Source organism: Carlito syrichta, unplaced genomic scaffold, assembly GCF_000164805.1.
Source record: "Carlito syrichta isolate Samal-C Ts95f unplaced genomic scaffold, Tarsius_syrichta-2.0.1 Scaffold303179, whole genome shotgun sequence".
Taxonomy (NCBI): Eukaryota; Metazoa; Chordata; class Mammalia; order Primates; family Tarsiidae; genus Carlito; species Carlito syrichta.
The window spans coordinates 608,039-630,261 of NW_007247275.1; the positions used below are offsets into that span (position 1 = coordinate 608,039).

At 44.6% G+C, this 22,223-nt stretch overlaps 1 protein-coding gene across 1 annotated transcript in view; it reads right to left on the reverse strand.

Annotated features, from left to right (window-relative positions):
- ADAM12 (ADAM metallopeptidase domain 12) overlaps positions 1-22,223 on the reverse strand; it is a 332,164-nt gene that overhangs the window by 119,182 nt on the left and 190,759 nt on the right. The window contains exon 6 of the mRNA XM_021712307.1: positions 9,964-10,040. Within this exon, the coding sequence (XP_021567982.1) occupies positions 9,964-10,040 (77 nt within the window). The remainder of the gene's footprint in view (positions 1-9,963; positions 10,041-22,223) is intronic.

A 22,223-nucleotide genomic window follows, 5' to 3' on the forward strand; every position in this document is an offset into this window, starting at 1 on the left:
ATTCGTTTTACCTCTACTTTATGCCAAGTTCTCCCTTAATGCAATCAACTGCACTTTAAAGATGTTTTAAAAATGTGAACTGGCCAGGATTAAGGTTTATTGACCACTTGACTGATGGGTAGAACATATTCATTGCATGCTATTCACTGAGTGTCTGTCACGTGCCAGGTTCTAGGACACAGCCATGTGGGGGCCCCTGGTCTCTGCTTTCTTAGGACTCTGGTCTAGCAGACAGCAAGGTGAAGGCAAGGCCACTTCCAGGTGCCTGAGTTTTAGGGCATTAGACCATTCGGCTGTGGGCCACTTAGGCTGAGCTGCTAGGGAGGGGAAAACCGTATCCTTCCAGGTTAGTGAAAACCAGAGTCAAGATGAGAGGTGCCAGAGTCATGGCAAACACACAGCATCCTCAGGCTGGGGTCTGGCCCTGCTGGGAGGCTGCAGCTCATCTCACAGTCCTCACCTCTCTCCCTCTGTCTTGTTTTCCTCCTAAGAGTCTTTTCTCCTTTTAATTTCTCAGCTGAAATTTCTGACCAGATTTCTTCAAATACACCAATTCAATACTATGGATCAAGCACTTATTTTTTACAAGGGTTGTGTTTGCCCTGATGGCTACATTGCAAACTATTATTTTCCTTACAGTGATTATCCCTGATGCCATGGGCAATCACACCAGTCAATTCTATCCTTTGAAAAATAAATTGATGACTATTTAAAAATGGTATGGGGGTAAGAAGCATGCTTGCATTTTGTACTATATTTGTTTGTACCAGATAAAATTTGGTGTGGTAAACTTCATAGTACACAAATAAAATCAATGCCAAACTTTAAAGGAACACAATAATGTGTGTACTTATTCAGGTACCAAATAATCTCCCATTGTACTATTTTTTATTTAAGTGAAGTTTTAAAAGCATTGTGTGCTGCCTCTCAAAATCTAAAGCCTGTAGTTGGAGCTACAAGAAATGTTCCAGAAATGTTCTTCATCCCGCAGCCTCTTACAACAGGGTAGACAGAGGTAGAACAAGGTAAGGCAATCACCTGTGAATGGGACAAGAAAAAACAGGCGTCTGAAGATAGGATGCAGACAAATATTTGCGAAATACCTGCTATGCTCCAGGAACTGCAATGCATGAGAAAAAAATACGTGATGGTAAGGTTGGGAGACCAAGGGTAGCTTTATGAAGGAGGCATCATTAGAGTTGGGACTTGATAAATACCTCCCAAAGGCCAAAAGGGAAGTGTAGGGAGAGGTGTGTCCCAGGCAGAGGGATAGCAAGGATGAAGCCAGCAAGACATGTGTGGGGCATACTCTGGAAACAGCTAGAATAGTGTGGTAGGAATAGGGTGACTTCAGGGAGCAGGAAGGTGGGGCTGAAAAAGAAGGTGAAATCCAAATGGTACAAGAGGTTTAGTGGAACAAATATGGAACTGAGAGTCAGCCAGACTCGGGTGTTAGGTGGACTTTTGCCCATTATTACTGAGAGACCGTGGGGAAGCCACTTTCACGGCCTCTGCTTCTTACCTATAAACCAAGTAGTATAACAGCCTGTAATCCCAGCACTTTGGGAGGCTGAGGTGAGTGGATTGCCTGAGCTTGTGGGTTTGAGACCCGCCTGGGCAGCTTGGCGAGACCTCATCTCTACAATAAATCAAAAATTAGCTGGGTGTGGTAGCGCGCACCTGTAGTTCCAGCTACTTGGAAGGCTGAGGCAGAAGGATCACTGGAGCCCAGCAGGTCAATACTGCAGTGGCCGGGAGTGGCCATACACTACAGTCTGGGTGACAGAGTGAAACTCCAACTCAAAAAAAAAAAGAAAAGAAAAGAAAAAAAAAGAAAATAACATCTGCTTGTGGCTTTTGTGATCACCCCACGAAAATATATAAATTTCCCTACGAGTCCAGACTTCTTTGCCACTATTCAATTTGTCCACGTAACCAAAAGCTATTTGTACCCCTGAAAGTATTGCAATAAGTAAATAAACTTAAAAAAAAATTCCCTATGAGAATACACAAAAGCTCTATCTAAATGTGGGAGAGACCTCGCTCCCTCAAGCTGAGCAGGTGTCTGGTGAACTTGGGAATGTGGCAAAGGACTAGGCGAGTACAGCAACTTCAAGGTGAAAATTGCAATGTTGGGTAGAGGGTTGGAGGTACAGGAGAATGAGCTTTGAGCTGCAGTATCATACTGGACCAGACCCCTAAGGATGCTAAGCCTTAGCTGTTCTGTACAACTGTGACAATGACACCGTCCCTGCCCTGGTGAAAGCAGAGATTGTAATGATGCAAGATAAGGTATGACCTATCCCAACCATCACCACCACACTGGTGTGTGTACTCATGTGGGTGAGGCGTGTAAGAGCGTGTGGGTGCACATGTGTGTGCAAATGCGCATGTGCACACGTGCATACGAATGTGTGCACACCTTGTGCCCTGGTGTCACCAACCCCATTTAAAAAGGAAATAACTGTTACTCCATCCAATCTCTCATCTTTGACTCTAGATACCATTTCCTCACCTAGCATGTGAACTCAGCGCGAATCTGTTAAAGCACAGGTGAGTCCTCAAGAGATTCAGCCTAATTTTAACCTCCATGCCTGCAGGTGATGGGAAACCGCGTGGCTCACTCCGTCTGAGTGAGCCCACATGACTCGTCATGCTAGACGCCCAAGTCAGGGCTGAGAGGGTAGAGCAGAGCACCAGAAAAGTAAGGGAAAGACAACCTCTTCCCTCCAGGACGTCATGCTCCAGCCGGAGACCTGAAGGGAACAGACATGTGGCATTAATGAACAAGCTCAGAAGATGGGGGACATCATGGCTGTTTCATTTCGATGCTCCCACAGGAGTGTGCTGTGGCTGTCTCCTCCTAGCTGGGGTTCCTCCAACTCTCTCCACCTATGCGACAGATTGATGTCTGTGCCCCACAGGGTTGTGGAGTATCTGATGTTCAGTGTGACGCTCACTGGCTCACTCACTCGACGTAAAAGGGAGAGGAGAGTCATGACAACTGCACCCAAACCATGCCAACTGGGGGTGGTGTATCACGGGGGAGACAAATGATACGAGACAAACTTAACGCATGGCCTCAACTTTGCCTGTGACTTGGAGTCATTTTAACGTAAGGATAAACTCCACGGCTGAACCCGTTTTTAGGGCCTGTTTTCCATGATGCACTTCCCTCCTTCCATTTGAGAGCCGTTTCCTCTATCATGTTCCTTTCCCCTGGGATCTTTATGCCTTTTCCCCTTCAAGCTTTAAATAATGAAGGGCAACTTGTTTGGCTCCCTCTCCTCTTCGCTATTCCAGGACAGAGTTTTTCCTTGTCTGTCCACCCCCCCCCCCCATTCAGAATATGTCCTTTCCCTCCTGTTCCCCAGGAGTAAAACAAGAATGGTCATCAATGGAGAATGATGGTTGCCACCAAGCCATGCCAGGAGCTGGCTTCATGCTCAGGAGGGAATGTCATGCCCCTTCTCGATGCTCTAAGCATTCAGAGAGAGCTCTCTAGCAATGAACTACAGAAATGATCCTTGAAAGTAGATCCTTGCCTGTCCAGTTTTGATCCAGCCTCTTTGAAGCCACGAGGGATGTCTCCACTCTGCTTTGTCTCTGCAAGACTGGAGTCTGTTGGGCTCTCATTTTTAACGTGTCTCCTAGGACAACCGAGCTTTCCTCCACATTCCTAGATCCTAATGTGTTTGGGGAGCACCTCATGTTGAACATGAATTTTCATCTCTATTTTCTTTCTTATCATCTACCAGGCTGGTGCTACTATAGTTCCTTTCTAAGGAAAAAAAATCCAGTCTCAATCAATTCTTCTGTCAGCGAGCAGCTGATCGAATATAGCTTTCCCCCCACTCGGTCTGATTCTCTCCTTGCAAGATCATAAAGTTGACGGCATAACTCCGGAATTTCTCTGTTGATGCACGGTCTGCTGCTTTTATAACAACAGCACAAAAGATCTGGGAAGTCCAAATTCTCGGGAGCACCATAGCAAGGAGTTCATTAGACCCACACAGCATTCCCTGTGGCCCTTCTCACTCCCTCTTGGTGGTGGATATCAGATGACGCAGCACTTACTCTTCTGACTTTCCCTGAAATCCCAGCCGCAAGGATTTCACGATATCCTTCTCTGCCAGGTGCTGGAGACAGGAGGTGGATGCAGAGACTCAGACACTCTGCAGAGTTTAGCCAGGGAGGTTGATGCTGCCGTGCAGGGGGAACTAGGGACCCCGACAGTTGTGTGCACCTTTGCGGGGGCTGAAAGGGCCAAGGCAGCTTGCCTGGCACAGAGTGACAGCAGGGCAGGCCTGGGAAGAGGGACGGAGTCATGACAGAGCGGCAAGGCCAAGCACTGTGGGCAGATTTGTCCTATTTGGATATCACTCTAGGAACCCTCTACCCCGGTTATTTCTCTCATGAGTTAATAATGTCATGGGTTTACGAATTGTTTTATTTAAAGTAAAAATGAGCCGGGCTCGGTGGCTCAGCCTGTCATCCCGCGCCTTTGGGCGGCTGAGGTGAGTGGATGGCCTGAGCCCGCGGGTTCGAGACCCGCCTGGGCAGCGAGACCTCATCTCTACAATAAATCAAAAAATCAGCCGGGCGTGGTAGCGCATGCCTGTAATTCCGGCTACTTGGAAGGCTGAGGCAGAAGGGATCGCCGGAGCCCAGCAGGTCGAGGCTGCGGTGGCCGGGAGCGGCCACTGCACTCCAGTCTGGGCGATGGAGTGAGACTCCAACTCAAAAAATAAATAAATAAATAAATAAATAAATAAATAAATAAATAAATAAAATAAAGTAAAAATGAGCTACCAGGAACAACCAGTAGACACCCATTTCCTCTGTACTCGTCAAGAATTTGATAGCCCTCTAAAAATCACCTGAGCATTATTTGACTGACCCTGGAAGTCCCCATTGATCTCAGTTTTGATGACTTATGAAGGGGGGATCCCCAAAAACCCAGAATTATTTTTTGGAGGGCAGGCCCCTCGTGGTATAGGTATTCCTTGCTAGGCAAGTGTTCTAGGAACCCATCGGCATCAGCGTACTATCTAGCATGACTGTGAGAATCTGAGTTTGGCTTCAGTGAATTTTGGGGGGGATTCTTTCAACACGTTTGCCCATTTCATGACGAGCAATTTGCAAGCACATTTGCCCAAACTGCGCTGCGTTCGGCAGTTTTTGACCAAAAATAGATCTCGCCAGATCACCAGATTTCGCCTCTATCGACTTTTTTTTGGTTTTCCTGGATGAAAAGTGTCCTCGAAGGGAAACACTTTGCCGATGTGGAGAAGGTGAAACAAAAAGTGCCAGAAGTACTAAAAGGCATCAAAACAGATGAGTTCTAAAACAGTTTTGAGCAGCGGAAAAAGTGTCTTGATAGGTGTGTTGCATCAAATGGAGAGTACTTTGAAGGTGGTTGAAGTTTAAATGAGAAAGAATGAATACAGTTTTTAGAGAAATAAATTCCATTTTTGCAGGGTCTCTCCTCATCAAACTTCTTCATAATCATTGCTGGAGGGGGGTCTATTTGTTTCTTAGTGTCCGTAGCTTTCATCTGTCCTTTATCTGGCAAAGGTTAATTGCTTGTCATTGGAACATTCAACCTTTCTGGGCTTCTTGCCTCTGTGAGTCTGGGCTCAGTTTCCCCTCAGCCTGGCCCAGAATGGAGGCTCATAACCTGTTAAACCAGAGCACTATACACCCCAGGGGCCACTGTGATTATTTCATGGATGGGTCAATGATCCATCCAGTCAGAGCTGCAAAGAGACACTTTAGGGAACTTTGCTGAGCTTGAAAGAGAGGCGCTCAATCTTCCACTTGCTCTCTGAGGATGGAAGTTTTATGCTGCTGGTAGCCTTGTCATCACCAACAAAACAATCAAGCCAACAAACCTGGCTCGTTATGGACTAAATGTCTATGTACCCCTCCCCCCAAATTCATATGCGGAAGCCCTTAACCCCCAATGTGATGGCATTAGGAGCCTATTAGGTTTAGATGAGGTCATGAGGGTGGAGTCCACGATGGGATTAGTGCCCTTATAAGGAACACCAGGGCTCCTCTCTCTCTTTGTCATTCAAACACACGAAAGATGATGTCTACGGACAAGCCAAGAGAAGAGGCTTCAGAAGGAAACCTCCTGGCAGCACCTTGATCTCAGACTTTCCCATCTCTGGAATTGTGAAAAATAAGTATCTATTGTTTGTGCCAACCAATCTATGGTATTTTATTATGGCAGCCTAAGAATGAAACTAAGCCTGAGAATGAAACTAGCCACAGGTAGAGGCTAGAAACAGAGAGAAAATGGACCCTGATAACTTGGTTAGGGCCCTGGATTCAGCCATGCCTGAAGCTGTTCCTAGACTTTTCAGGAGCATAAGTCTACCTTCGTGCTATTTTTGTTTTTTTTTTTAAAGACAATTTCAAGTCTTAGCTTTTCTCTTATTTGCACACATTGACCTTAATGTTACGTTAATGGCTGAAAACACCAACACTTTGACACACGGGCTTTGAAGCAAAAGGTCTCTTTCAGGTCCCAGAGAGGTCCAACATTAAAGTGTGAATTTTCCCTCTCCAGGTATGTATGGTCCTCACCACTGTGCTCTTACATGCCTCTGCCCTGGTGACCACAGGAGCAGCATAGATTTGCATGGAATTAACCCAGGAGGACTGCACGAATACACCTCCCAACTGGTCTAGTCCCAGAATCAAAGGACATGGGGCTGTCTCAAAAGACTAATGGTTTTTTGATTGGCTGCTCACTAGACTGGTAGGCACTGGGCTGGGCTTTCTTATAGGTCACTGCATTTGTTTACAAAACTGCCATCTCAACTAGAGGTTTTATCACCACTTTAAACCAAGCCAACTGAGGCTCAGAGAGGTCCAGTGACTTATCCATGGTCACATCGCTAGTTCCCTGAAGCAGCTATTGTGCTCTATGGTGAGGACATTTATCGGGCAGTCCCAGAATAGCCATCTTGAATTGGTCACTCAACTTCACTCCAGATGCTACCACCCTGTTCCTGCTCACCTCTGTCTCCTCCAGGAGTCTGAACACCGGGTTTCCATGAAAACTGGGCCCCTATCCCCACACGGCTCTTTAATCTTCTAACCACCCTATTCCAATTCCTTTTGTCTCTGACTCTTCCCACTGTGCTCTTGGGTTCATGGACCATCCTCAAATTCTCCCCTCATACAAACTTCTTCCTAAATAATCTTCTCATCTCCTTCCCCCAGCTGAAACCTGGTTGACCCTGCTGACTTCACCTCCCCTGCTGCCTCTCAGGGTGATACTTCATTGTTTAAATCTCCTCCTTTATGGACCTCAGCTCCTTGATGATGAGCAGTTGTCCCCTTTGCGCTCAATTGTCCCTTCCAAACTCTCCTCCACCTTCTCCTGAATACCCACCATGTAGGATGGGTATACGTGCACTGCAGACCCTGCCTTGTAAGAGATTTTCCCATTTCTTCCTCAGCAATTATTTCAGGAACTGGAACTTTTTTTCTTTCTTTCATGTTTTTGTGCCCCATGCTACCCCAGGGAAGTGAGTCTGAGGCACAAGTCATTAGCGAAATCTAGAGTCACCAGCCTTTCTACTATCCTTGAAAATGTTTCTAGACTCTCACAAATGTTGCCACCTTTGTCCAGGCCTCGCCATCTCTCATTAGGGTGACTATGAGAGTACCTAGCTGAGTCCCTGCTTCTCTACACATTCCCTAGAGTTGATTTCCAGCCTGTTGGCTGGAGTGACATTACAATAGTGTTAAGTCTGACCATGTAACTTCAGCTCAAACCTCTCTTGACTCCCATTATAGGGGAGAAGCCAAAGGACATCTGATCACCTTTGAGACCTTTCATGCTCTGGCCTTTCTACTTCCTCTCTGACCTCATTTTCCCCCACTGTCTCCCCTCCCTCTCCACTCTAGTTTCCCTGGCCACCGTGCTTCTCCGAGAGCACCCCAGGCATCTTCCTGCTTCAGAGGCTTTGCACATGCTGTTCCCTCTGCCAGTCATATGATTCTTGCAGACATCTGAAGGGCTTACCCCACCTCCCTGACCACCTAGTGCCTTTCCTGTCCTACATCTCAGCTTTGTCTTTCTCCTTGACCCTTGACATCACGTATCTCGTTGTTTGTTCTCTCTGCTAGGATGTGCTCCAGGAGGAACACGTTTTGTTCAGTGTCATGTCCCCAGAACCTAAAACAGCACTGGTACCAAGGAAGGGCTCAAGGACTGTTTACTGAATGAATAACTAGAGAGAAACAAATTCAAGCCACAAGATACCTACTTTATGATATTTTAAAGTTCAAAGATATTCTATAAAAGGAAGATAAAAAGTGATTTTCTTTTTTTGATTCGGGGTCTTACCCTGTCACCCAGGCTGGAATGCAATGGCATGATTATGGCTCACTGTAGCCTCAACCTCTTGAGCTAAGAAGATCCTTCCATCTCAGTCTCCTAAGTAGGTGGCACCATAGGAGTGCACCACCATACCCAGCTAATTTTTTGATGTTGTATAGAGACAAGGTTTGCCCAGGCTGGTCTCAAACTCCGAGGCTCAAGTAGTCATCCTGTCTTGGTCCCCCAAAGTGCTGGGATTACCAGCATAAGCCGCTACATACACCTAAAAATGTTTTAAAAAGATAATTCAAGGATGCAGGAGAGAGAGAGGGAGAGAGAATGTGAGTGTGAGTGTGTGTTTGCTCAATGATTTTGGTCTGCATCTGCTGACTTGGAGAGACAGGATCAGGTGACAAGGGCAAGCTGTAGAGTGATATGGATGGTATGATTCTGTTTTTACAACAACAGACAAATATGTAACCCAATCCCTGACTATGTGTTTGCATGCATGGGAATGAGGAAAAAGCTGGGAGGGATCCACTCAGTATAGATTTTGACTGAGTAGGACTGGAATGGGGTGAAGGGGAAAGAGGAATGGCTTTGTGTTCATGTTGTTAGGTTCCATCTGTAAGTTCTTAAAAACAGAATCAGCTATATCATGCATTGGGGAAGATATGAGAAAATGGAACTCCCTTCCACAGCTAGTTGGAGTGGAAATTAGGGGAGCTGTATGAAGAACAAACCAGCAGGCCCATGTTGTCATGTGTGTGTATGTTCCATGTGTAGTCTCACTCTCCACGGTCCCACACAGAACTCGCAAAGATGTCGCAGTTCCTGCTGAGGTACAGAATACAACTTTGCTTTCTCACTCAAGCTGGAACATCCTTCTAGAGCCCTCTCGCTCCTCCCGCCCACAGAACCACCCACTGGTGCCGCAGGCTAGAGTCACTCAGGACTCTAAGGACACAAATGGTTACTTCACAATAGATAAATCCAGTGAAAAGCCTGAAGCAGCTGGAAATCTGTCAAACAACATGGTTTTCCTGGGGAGCCCATAAGAGCCACTGATCGTTTTAATCCTGAGATTTGGAAAGAAGGTGGCTGTGAGGGAAGCCCAGGTTCGGCTGGTCCCGCAACGGAAGGTAATTGCTTCTTGCAGTAAAACTCCTTTCAATCCGTGCCTTAGCCAACTCACTTTGGTCATTAGTAAATTAGTTCCTTTCCTTTGTTTCCTAATGAGAGAAGACCCTTTAAAATGTTTATTAAGCCGGCACCTTCAACACGAATACCTAATGTCCTATCTTTTGACACTGGGGATTATGAAGCATCTAAGCCACATCAGTGGGAGACCATTCACAAAATGCCTGGATACTGAAACTCAGCCAGTTCAGTCACTCTCACGCCATCAGGCCTGAGGAAGGTGCTGGAAAAGGAGCCTTGGGTGTGACGCTAACATCCTGGGCAGCTGTGCTTATGAAAGTTGGGGGACTAGGGCCTCTGCTTTCCTGCCAGAGAAAGGAGCCCCTGGGAGGCCCCAGCCTTTTAGCATGAATAGGGAGGGACAGAGGTTGTCTGCGGTGGACGTGCTTGCGACTAGAGCTGCCTGGGTTATGGCCACTTACCTGAGACCAGAACAGGTGCTGAGACTGACCATCGAACTAGGATATCCTCGCATATGTCCATGGTAGTAACAATGACCCTAAAAGAGAGAAAGGAAGAAAGCCAGTTCAGTGATAATCTCTCTTTGCTCCCTTAGGGTAAACCACCTGCTTCCAACCCTCTCCACCTGTTTCCAGCTATAGTGTTTCCTTCTGCATAAAATATTGCCCTAGCCATCTTAATATTTAATGCGAAGCCCAGTGTGACCCAGCCAGGAGCCATGGTAGGAATATCTGATTTACTTAGAGGTTGTCAACAGGATTTTTCAATGCACCCCGGCTCTACTCTTTCCTCTCTGACACCCTACAGGAAAGCCCTGATGCAGAATGTTTTACAAAATCCAGCAGCAGAACCAATCATGTTGACACCGCCATTTTACCTTCATGTAAATTGTCTTTTGTAATGAGATGAGAAACCGTAGGGGGTGTTTAAGCACACTGTGAAATGTAATAAAATGAAGCCTAAATCTATGGCTTATGAAAACAGGAAAGCAGATGAGAGGAAGGGAGGGTGAAGAAGGAAAGGGTAGACCTCACCGAATTACCCAGTTGAGAGCTGAAAGCCTATCTCAGCAGGAAAGAAAAGTAGGGAGCCTTGTAAGCCCAAGACAAAAGTTCCTGCGTGCCATGCCTGCAGTATGCTATTCTTTAATAATGTCACAGCTTACAAAAAGAAGCCACAGCACGGACACTTCCTTAGTGAAGATAGAGATCTGCCCAGAATCAAGGTTAGTTTTATTGTTGAACAAAGGTTATGCCGCACCCCCAATTAGGTGAATGACCAGCAAGAAAAGGTTGAGTGTGCTCAGTGCTCCTCATTTGGGGCCTCTGGATGTCAGCTGCACGTGGGGTCCGTGCAGGGAAAAGGCTGTGTCTTCTCAGGGGAAAAAGAAGCTCAGGTTTCAGCAGTGCCCACAAAGCAGGGCTTGGTGTCAGGTGTTCTGCCCAACAAAGACCACCTTGGTCCCGGGCTTGGTGGCTCAGCCTATAATCCCAGCACTTTGGGAGGCTGAGGAGAGTGGATGGCCTGAGCCCGCGGGTTCGAGACTCGCCCAGGCAACTTGGCGAGACCTCGTCTCTACAATAAATCAAAAAGATTAGCCAGGCATGGTAGCGCGCACCTGTAGTTCCGGCTACCTGGAAGGCTGAGGCAGAAGGATCGCCGGAGCCCAGCAAGTCGAGGCTGCAGTGGTCAGGGGCGGCCACTGCACTCCAGTCTGGGCAACAGGGTGAGACTCCAACTCCGAAAACTAAAAAAAATTTTAAAAAAGACCACTTGGCTTTGCTAAGAAGAAGGATCAGTTGAGACTAAATGATGGAGAAAATCAGATAACACCATGAGGAAGGGGGTAAGATGATCTCTCTGCCACAGAGTAGAGGACACAAGTCAGGAATCATTCGAAAGGCAACAAAAGGAGGGTTACAGGAAGGCTGTAGGGACATTTATTTTGTTTGACTTTTTCTTATTGATTTTAGGAGTCCTTTGTATATTCAGGATATTAATATTTTACCTACTGTTACGTGGAAAATGTCTGTTAACTTTGCTTCTAATATATTTTGTTCGGAGCTTCTGATTTTTATAAATTTAAATGTATCCATCTTTCTCTTTATATATTTTGTGTATAGCTGAAGGTACGTTCTTCTTTGTCTTATTTTTTTGTAGTCTTACAATGATCCCTTTCATGTATCCGGAATTTATTTTTGTGGAAGTGTGAGGTTGGACCCCAACGTTGCCCCACAAATAGGAGCCAGCTTGCTCTCCTGTTATTGTTCCTTTCCTCACCGATGTGAGAAGCTACCGGGGCATCCATCAGAGACCAACTGATGCTGTGCTCCACTTCTGCACTCAGTTGCTAGTCCACTGAGACAGTCATCCATCTGCCTGTTCCTGTGCCAATTTCACACTGTTCCAATTACTATTATGCTATACTATGTTGGGATATATATCAGATAGAGCGAGTTCTCATCTAGTCACTTGCCATAAAAGTCACTTCTTAAAAGCATAAAATCATGGGTTTTCGTATTTTTACAATGTTGCACATCCATCACCACGATCTGATTCCAAAACATTTGTATCACCCCATATTCATTAGCAGTCACTAACCTTCCTCTCCGCCTCTGGCGACCACTAATCTACTTTTTGTCTCTGGTTTTGCCTCTTCTGATCGTCGCATATACAATATGTGACCCTCTGTGACTGTCTTCTTTGAGGTGGCATGATGTTTTCAAGTTCAGAACATCATTCCTTTTTATGGCTGAATCATCTTCTATTGTGTGGGTAAGACCGCATTTTACTTATCCACTAATCAGATGATGGGCATGTTAGTTGTTGCCACTTTTGGACTGTTATGAGTAGTACTGCCATGAACACTGGTGTATACATTTTTATGTGGACATATGTCTTCAGGTCTCTTAAATAGGCGCTACAAGCCTATACAGGGGTATGCCCCTGCAGATGAAATTGCTAGATCACATGGAGATCTATGTTTGACTTTCTGAAGTACTACCAAATTGTTTTTTCAAGCAGCAGAACCATTTTACATTTACAGGAGCAATATAGGAAGGTTCCAACTTCTCCCATTCTCACCAACACTTGTTATGCTTTCAATTCTAGCCATCACAGTAGTTATAAAACAGTATTTCCACGGGGTTTTGATTTTAATTACCTTAATGACTAATGATGTCGAGCATCTTTTCATGTGCTTATTGTCCACATTTTATATTGTCTTTGAAGACATAGCTATTCAACTCTTTTGTCTACCATCTTTTAAAATTGCATTGGGGTGTTTATATTGGTGATCTGGAAGAGTTCTGTATTTATCCCGAGTCATAGACCCTTATCAGATATATAGTCTGCAAATATTTTCTCCCACTGTGTGGTTATATTTTCACTTTCACGTTTGTATCTTCTGAAGCACAGAGTTTTTAATTTTGAAGAGGTCCAATCTATCTATTTTTTTCCTTTGGTTGCTGAGGCTTTAGGTGCCATATCTAAGAAACTGTTAGTTAACCTGAGGTCATGAAGACTCACACCTACTTTTTCTTTGAAGAGTTTTATAGTTTAGCTCCTACATGAGATCTCTAATCCATTTTGAATCCATTTTTGTATGTGGCTTGAAGCAGAAGTCCAACTTCATTCCTCTGCATGTGGACATTCATGTTGTTCTTGAATGATTTTTTGGAAACAACTATTCTTTCCTCATTTAATTGCCTTGGCAACCTTATTGATAGCATGCTTCTTTTGCTTCTGTAATTTTTCACGTTTCTAGGCTATTATTACCTATTTTCTCTTTCAGATGAATTTCGGAATCAAAATTTAATATCTACACTGATCCATTGAGATTTCAATTTGTTCAACATTGAAGGTATAAGGAAAATACCATTTGGGAAGAACTTGGATGTTCACAATAGAGTTTTTCTATTCGTGTGCATGATGTCTCTTCTTTTAATAAGGTCATTTTTTTTTTTTACTTCAGACTAGTTTTAGATTTTTTTCCTGTGGTTGTTGGAAAATTTTTATTAAGCTTACACATAGGTATTGTATAGGTTTACTGATATCACGAATAGGATCTTTTTTTCTATTATGTCATATATGTTTATTTTTCATGTAAAGAAAAACTTATCGGTTTAATAGTTGGTAGCATATCTTGAAGTCCCTATGTTGATCGTGTCAGTTGCAAACAATGAAAGTCTTATAGGCTCCCCTTCGGTTTCCCCCCCATAGAGCACTAAGGAGTGGGATATCTGGGGGTATCTGGAGGTCCAGGCAGGAGAGGAAATTGCTTGCAGAGAGACAGCGTGTGCAAAGGCAGTGGGTACTAGGGGAGAGGAGAGGCAGTTTCAGGGATGGGGTTAGCTCTACTTGACCGGAAGATTCAAGCACAGGAGCGCAGAACCTAGTTCTTCCCTGGGTGAGGCCGACCTCTTCAATGAATGTGTGGCTTGAGAAAGAATGGGGCGGGAGTCATCTGGTCAGCCACATGGATCACCCACCCAAGTCACAAGGGAGGACAGGCCTCGCTGCCAGCTCACCTCCTTAGCCTCTGTGTGAAATAAATTTGGGACAGCTCCAGGGTCCCCTCTCTCTGGATCACTGGATAAAGTGGAGGCATGATGCTAATTCTGTGACCATGAAAGTATCACGTAATTGGATCTTAAAGTCCCAGCGTGTTGGAGGATCCTGGTACCCCCGCAAAGGTCCCGGGCACATGGCAGGCATGCCAAAGTTGAAGAGTACTCAGAATGAAAGGTCTGCAGTTACTTTAGAGGTCTGAGAACCTAAGGGGACCACAATCTCTGGGTTTTGACTGTTACAGATCTTTGGGGTCCCTTATACTATTCCCCATTTTAGAGAAATGTGAAATGCTGCTCTATGCAGCTAAATACTGGTTTAAAAAAATTAAAAACCAAGTGGTGACACTAATCTTAATTACTGACCTCCGAAATTTCAAGTTTACTTATTCTCAATTTCAATTTATTTTTAATAGATTATTTATTATCAAATCAACTCTCAAATTAAATACACAGAAATATAAGCCCATTAAAGCATGAGCTTAGAACAAATTAGCATCAAATTAATTTCCAGTTCAACAACTCAGTTGAAGTGTTTCTTACAAAAGAGGATGGGGATAGATTTAGGTCTCATAAAGTATCCCTCAGTAAACAATGCCACTTTCTCGGTCATTACTAGAGTTAACAACTTCTCTGCTTTAATACCACTTTCAATTTACCTGCAGAGAGTTGACTCACTGGTCCGTTGCTGACTCTTGACAGTGGTTAACTTCTTAAGTGATTAAGTCTAATGACTAGAACTCCAAATTCAAGATTCTCCAGGATAGTTGTAACTTTATGACATTTTATTTTTTTCAATATGACTCACTAAATATTGAAACAAATGCAATGCAGTTTTTATAACATAGGTCATTGTACCGATGGCTTCGCAACTCAGTAAGACAGGTTGTTACACTGTGGGTCACGTGGTTGGTTGGGATATTGATTATGGGCAGCGAAGGAGATGCATTCTCCTGCTCAGGACACTCAGAGTGAAATATCCCCACATCCAAGGGCCAGGTTGCTTCCATGCACTGATGCTAAGAGTCAGGACACAACAAGACCTTGTGGGTTCACAAACACTTGGCTTGTTGGGTCCAATGTGACACAGCAGGAAGCCATCACGCCTAAGCTTTGTGCACCAGGGCCTCCTAAGCTACTGATCACTGCAGTGACCCTTGCCAGTGGTCCGTGGCCACAGCCCCCTGCTCAGACTTTCCTAGACTGCATCTCCTTTCCTCTCTCTGACAGTTTCTTTCTTCTCCTCATGTTCATATCTCTAAAGACATCACGGAACACGATGTTGTCCTGCAAGACAGTCAGCCTTTCCTAGTTCTGCTGATCCGATACATTCTACTTCTACCAACAAAACATAACATAGAAAAGAGTTCCAAACATTCATAACCACAAAATTACATCTTTTCCTTTTTAAAACCTCTAACCATGTATTTTATATACTTATTATTTAACCCAATGCATTTTCCCACCCCAGTCAAATAAAGTTTCCTTCTGTTTAATACTATCAATCAAATATAATGGTGGGTAAGAAGAAGATGGAATAAGAACTCTTGAACTTGAAAATTGGTATGCCTCAGTTCTGTGCCACGTGGGATGTGAAATCAAATGTTTGTTACCCAGCTCTCAGTGGACTAAAAGAAGGAATTTTATATGCTGAAGAGGCAAGAAAAATGGTCCAACCTCGTGATTAAAAGGACTGCTAGCAGACACAGTCTGTTACAGAGTATGCTGAGTGAGGATTTATTTTCAAGGCTTTTTTGCGGGGAACCTTGTAGGACCTCCCCCAGCCTTCAACACATGCAATGCAATGCACCAAACTATCTTGATTTAGTGCTTGAGTCACAAAATGTTCTGGCTAGAAGGAAGTTCGGACCCTCTAAGACCAACCTTTCTCTTTCAGCCAGTTCCTTCCCTGAACAGATGAGGACATTGAGGCCTAAAGAATTGTTCAAGCTTACAAAGTTGGTTAATGACAGGGCAGGGACTAAAACCTAGGCCCTCGACTCCAAGTCAGCTGGCTTCCCTCCAGGCCTCTGTGTCTAGAGACATGTACCCTCACGAGTTTCTCTCTTTTTTCAAAAAGTAAAGCTAGCACCTAAAATCCACACTGGGCAGAACACATTTCTTGAGCATATCCGAGCCTCATTATGGTGTTACTTGTGGGATCTCAGGAAAGGGAGGTCATCTCTAAATTCAAAGGAAAGTCTCCAAATAGCAGGGGTCTGAGGGTGATTGTGTTTGTATATACAGATTTGCAAGTGTATATGTGTATGTATGTGTGCCTGGATATGTGTATATATATGTGTGTATTCATAGATGTGCATGTGTGTATACCTATGCATGTGTATGGGCTGTGTGTATGTGTATGAGTGTGCATGTGTATATATATGTGTGTGCATGGGTGTGTGCGTATGTATGTGTGTGTAGGGTGTATATATATATGTGTGTGTATGTACATGTGTTTAAATGTATGTATGTGTGTGTGCATGAGGGTTCAGGTGTGTATGTGCATGTGAACATGAATATGTTTATATGAATGTATGCATATGTATGTGTGGGTGTGTATGTGTATGGATGTGCATGTGTATATGCGCGTGTGTGTGGTACATGTGTGTGCACACATATATGGATACATGTGTGTATATGTATATCTGTATATGTATGGAAGAACCTAAAAAACCCAGAATTTATTTATTAAAAAATTGTGTGTTAATTGTTCCATGTTTAAACTTCCATCACCTTCAAAGTACTCTCCATTTGATGCAATATGCCTACTGAGATGCTTTTTCCTCTGCTCAAAACAGCTTTTGAACTTGTCAAATTCTGATGACTTTTAGTGCTTTTGTCATTTTTTGTTTCCCCTCTGCCATATTGGCAAAATGTTTCCCTTTGAGGACTTTTGCATCTGGGGAAACAAAAGAAAAAGTCACTCAGGGAAAGATTAGGTGAATAGGGAGGGTGGGGCATTGGGGGGCACGCCATTTCTGGTCAAAAACTTCTGCATATTCAGTGCAGTGTGGGTAATGCGGTGTGGGCAGGTTGCTTGTGTAAATCACCCATCATGAAGTGAGCAAACATGTTGAAAAATTCTCCAAAAAAAAATTCACTAAGCTGGGCTTGGTGGCTCACCCTGTAATCCCGCGCTTTGGGAGGCCGAAGTGAGTGGATTGCCTGAGCCCGTGGGTTTGAGACCCGCCTGGGCAACTTGGCGAGATCTCATCTCTACAATAAATCAAAAAATCAGCCGGGCGCGATAGTGCATGCCTGTAGTTCTGGCTACTTGGAAGGCTGAGGCGGAAGGAGCCAGCAGGTCGAGGCTGCGGTGGCCGGGAGCAGAGTGAGACTTCAACTCAAAAAAAAAAAAAAAAAAATTCACTGAAGCTGAATGCAGCCTCTCACAACAATGCCTGCTGGTACTGATGCCAACATGTTTCTAGAACACTTGCCTAGTGGGGAAGCCTGTACTAGAAGGGACCTACCCTCCAAAATATAATTCCATATTTTTGGGTATCCCTGTATATATCTGTATGTATATAGGTGTGTGTGTATGCCTGTGTGTATGGATATGCATGTATGTGTATATATATGTAAATGTGTGTATGTATGTGCATGGGGTACATGTGTATATAGATATGGGTGTGTATGTATGAGTGTGCATGTGTGTATATATATGTGCATGCATGTGTGTATGTATGGGTATGCCTGTGTATATGTATGTTTGTGCTTGCCTTTTGCCAGCCTGCATTTCAGCATGTCTGTGCTCAGGCCTTTGCTCTCTTGTACGGAACACCAAGTCGCAACATGCCATATGTTTGCTTGAGACTAAAGCAAGTTGGCAGTGCCTTCAAGCAAACGAAAAGTGACTTTGCATCTGTGTGTTTCTATAACCGACCTACATCATGCTTTGCCCTGAGATGTTCAGGGAAGGATCATTTAGAAATAAGTCACACCCATCCTCCCAGGCCTATCTCTGCTACCATAGCCCTAACAAGAGCTGTGTCCGGTTAAAAGTCTATAAAAGAACTAACTTCAGGGGCTGTCACATTATTCCATTGTGCTGGAATTCTGCAGTAGAGAACACATGCTTAAGACATCACGTTCACATCTTTGGGACCTCCCAGCAGGTTGGGCCTGGAAACGGCATCTGTGCAACAGTGAGACCCTTAGATCCAGCTGGAGTTAGAAGTCTTGGGTTGACTGGGAATCTCAGTTTTTAATCCATAAAATGGATTGATACTTCATTGCACAGTGTTTTAGAGATCAAATGAAGATACAAGGAAGCAACTTACAAATTGTAAGGCATTGTTCCAAAACTGGAAGACCAATGCAAATATTTAAAACTCATCTTGCTATAAACTCTATTTTCTACTGACTGTTTTCCTGTGCACTGAACCCTAGCTCAGGGTATTCTTGTTGAATGAACAAACGAATTGATGGATGGATGTGTGTAAGAAAAACTGGTACATTAGAGAGAAGGGAGTGTTATTTGCTTCTACCTTCTCCTTTGTTTTTAATTCCCAGCTCCAAATATTTTTGGACATTATGTGAAAATGCACAGGAGGAGCTGGCTGGGGCAGGGGTCAGAAGAGCCATAGGCCAGTTGCTATTTGATGGGGACCCATGAACCTGAAGAGCTCAGTGACCAACCTTTCTCTGAGATGCAACCTACTCTCTTATCAGTTATCAAGATCTCTGAGGACATGAGAAGCGGCATATGGTACAGCGTGGCAAAGAATTGGTGTCACGCGGTCATCCACACAGCAGTGGCCGTGGCTGGCTCACTTTTCTAAAGGCCTGACTGTCCACCAGCCTCGGCGTCTAACTGCTTCATCTTCACGTCTCACGGCTGGTGAAGTGCTCCAGTTGGGATTTGAACCCAGGCAACCTGACTCCACAGTTTGTTATCCTAACCTTCCCCTATTCTGCCTCCAGACAGCAGGTCTAGTTGACAGCCTGCCCTTACCTGGCAACTTTATTGGACGGAAAGCCACCAAAACCGGGCATTTGCCTCTTCCATTGTTGGGTTCCTTGTTATGGGCACGCCATGCCACCTGCTGTTAGACTGTACATTCCCTGACGGTAGGGACCACCTCTTCCTAATGAATTTCCAGAGGTTTGTTCTGGTCTCTCCTCGCCTCATATTCCAGGATTTCAATTCAGTCAAATGTCCTCTGCTCACCTCCAGAAGCATTTTCTGGGTGTATACCTTTGAAAAGGCATGCCAGTCAATTCCCTAATCTACCTCACTACAGGTTTATTGACTAAATACATTATCACAAACACCATGGCCAGAAATATATAGCAGAGGCACTCCAGTGCTTTGTACCAAGTGAGTCAGAGGCAGTGTACACAATGGTTAAGAGCTCAGATTCTCCCATCCAAGTTCTAAACAGGGCTTCATGTCCATAAGCAGATGAGATTGGGTGCCTTGAGGGTAGTATAGCCGTGAACTAGGAGCTTGAATTCTAGAATCAGATATATGGGTGTGGATCCTTATTAGCTGTGGGCTTGGCCTAGTTACTGAACCCCTCTGTGTCTCAGTTTTCTCACCTTGGTTCAAAAATAGCAAAAATGGATTTACAGTGAGGATCAAGAAAACAAAATATACGGCCGGACTCGGTGGCAGCCTGTAATCCCACGCCTTGGGAGGTTGAGGTGAGTGGATTGCCTGAGCCTGCAGGTTCGAGACCTGCCTGGGCAACTTGGCGAGACCTCATCTCTACAATAAAATAAAAAATTAGCTGCACGCCTGTAGTCCCAAGCTACTTGGAAGGCTGAGGCGGAAGGATCGCCGGAGCCCAGCAGGTCGAGGCTGCGGTGGCTGGGAGCGGCCACTGCACCCCAGTCTGGGTGACGGAGTGAGACTCCAACTCAAAAAAAAAAAAAAAGAAACAAAATATATGAAAAATGCTGTGCACAAAGCCTTACCTATTGTTGATGCTGACTCAGCGGTAGCTGTCACACTGGGCACTCAATAAATATTTGTGGAGCGAGTGTGTGGACAAATGAATGCATGCATGCATGCATGAAAAGGAGGGATGTGTCACCATTGTGTGAATACTAGTCTAGGAACTTTAAACTTGATCTAGTAGCTATTGAGGGAGCCGTTGATGATTTGGGAGGACCAAAATACAAATGCAGCAGTGTCTGGATTAAAACTTGGAGAGGTTGGAAGTGGTGAAAACAAGCCGGGTGGCTAAAACCCCTTATGGTTGTGCAAAAGGTAGGCTCTGAATAGGTGCTGTCAAGTGACAGTGGATAGGACAGGGTGGAAGACATGCCATGGAGGTGGAATTCACCATAGCACGAGTGAAGACCTGAGGGGAACAAGGATCTCATGTTGAGTGCCTCAGTCAGGGAAATTCCATCCTTTAAAATGATTGTTTAAGAATGTGGGAATGGCCTTGTTCACACGTGGTATGCTTGTGAGACACGAATGATGTCTGACTTCCTTCTCATACTTTTCGGATGCTCTCTCACTGTAATGGTTTGTGTTTGACTCCCTAATATCCATCTGCTCTGACGTGTTCAGTCCAAGCCGATCGTAGAAGAGCCTAGTGCTTTCTGACAGTCAATAGTTGTCATAGAAATGGATGGGATATACCTAAACAACACTTTTGGCCAAAATATTGGATTCCATGCCTACCTGACAGTCCAGCCTCAGTTAATATCGACTAGTCCCCTTTTGACATGATCATAGCAAATCTCACAATTTTTATCCAGTGAGAAACACGTATAACAAATGGAACTTTTTGGGTAATGCTCATGTGTGGGGGTCAGATATCATGTTTCCTCCTCGGCTCCATGCACCTGGCCTCGGCCGCCATCTCCTCTCACATGGGCTTCAGGTTCTCCACAAGAGCCACTTCCCTTGCTCTCTCTGACCACTTCTTCATGCCGCAGCCAGTGGGGGCTTTGCAAAGCCCAAGTCCCTGTCATGACACCCCCTTGGCTGAGACCTTTCATTGGCTTCCATGTTCCCATTTCATAACCAAGTTTCTCACCATGATCTCCAAGTACACTTCGATCTCTGTCAACTTCTGAACGCTTCTTCACCCCCATGCAAAACCCTGAACCAGTCTGGAATGTTCCTCCCTTTCTTGTCCCCTGGTTCATGCCTCCTCAACCTCCAGATCTTGGTTTACACGTTCCTTTCTCCATGAAAGCCTTCCATGATCCTTCAGACCTTGGCCTCTCCTTCAGTGCACTTAGCCCAGATGTTCATTATGTTTGTGATTACGAGGATAAGGTCCTTCTCCCTCTAACTGCACATGGGCACCCAGTCTGTTTTTATGCCTGCTGCATTCTCAGTGGGAAGGAGAATGTGAACCAGTTGCCGGGCCTGCACAGCTCAGGTGTTCCGTTAACAACAGGTATGTAACTGACAAATGCGTTCCTACCAAAACGCTAACAGCATTTGGCCTTTCTGGGGACCGTGCCAGTCCTTCCCAGAGTTGTCTTTTGGGATGTAAACAGCAGAAATGTCACACGTATCGTCTCGCACAGGCCTTTATAAAGTAACAATATGAAGCATAATCTCCCCTTAGATGTGGTCAGCAAAGATAAAGCCACAAACATCTCCTCCTGTTAGGACAATCGAGAGAAAAGACAAGCGATCAACATCAAAATTAAAATCAGCCAGTTTTCTGAGTCAATCAGCTTACAGCAATGGCTGAGAAATAAAATTAAAAAAAATAAATAAATAAAAGCACTATAGCCACAAAAAGTGGTTCTTGTTTTATGTATAATTTTAAATTTAGGTAAATTCACTGTATGCTGACTTCAGTGGATGAGGAGATGACTCAGCAAATTTCTTTTGTTTTCCAGTCTGATTCAATGAAAACAAAACCCCCAAAGGCAGCATCTGTGTCCTTGCCACAAAAAACAATACAAGGCCGCAGACTCTCCTTAAGGAGTTCCTGCTGGAGGGGCCAGCTGTTTAGGGCTGTGGGTTTTATTTAGCGAAGGTTGTTCTCTCCCTATCTTTGCAGTGACATGGCTGCCAACTTAGGAGATTCAAAGGAACAATAGAAGGTAGTTAAAGAAAAGCCACTGTGCTTTTAATTATAAAAGCAATATATGTGCTTGCTGTTTCTAGAGGTTTAGGGATGCCAAAAGTCTATCTTCCAATCGCTTCCCCTACTGATTCAGAGTCA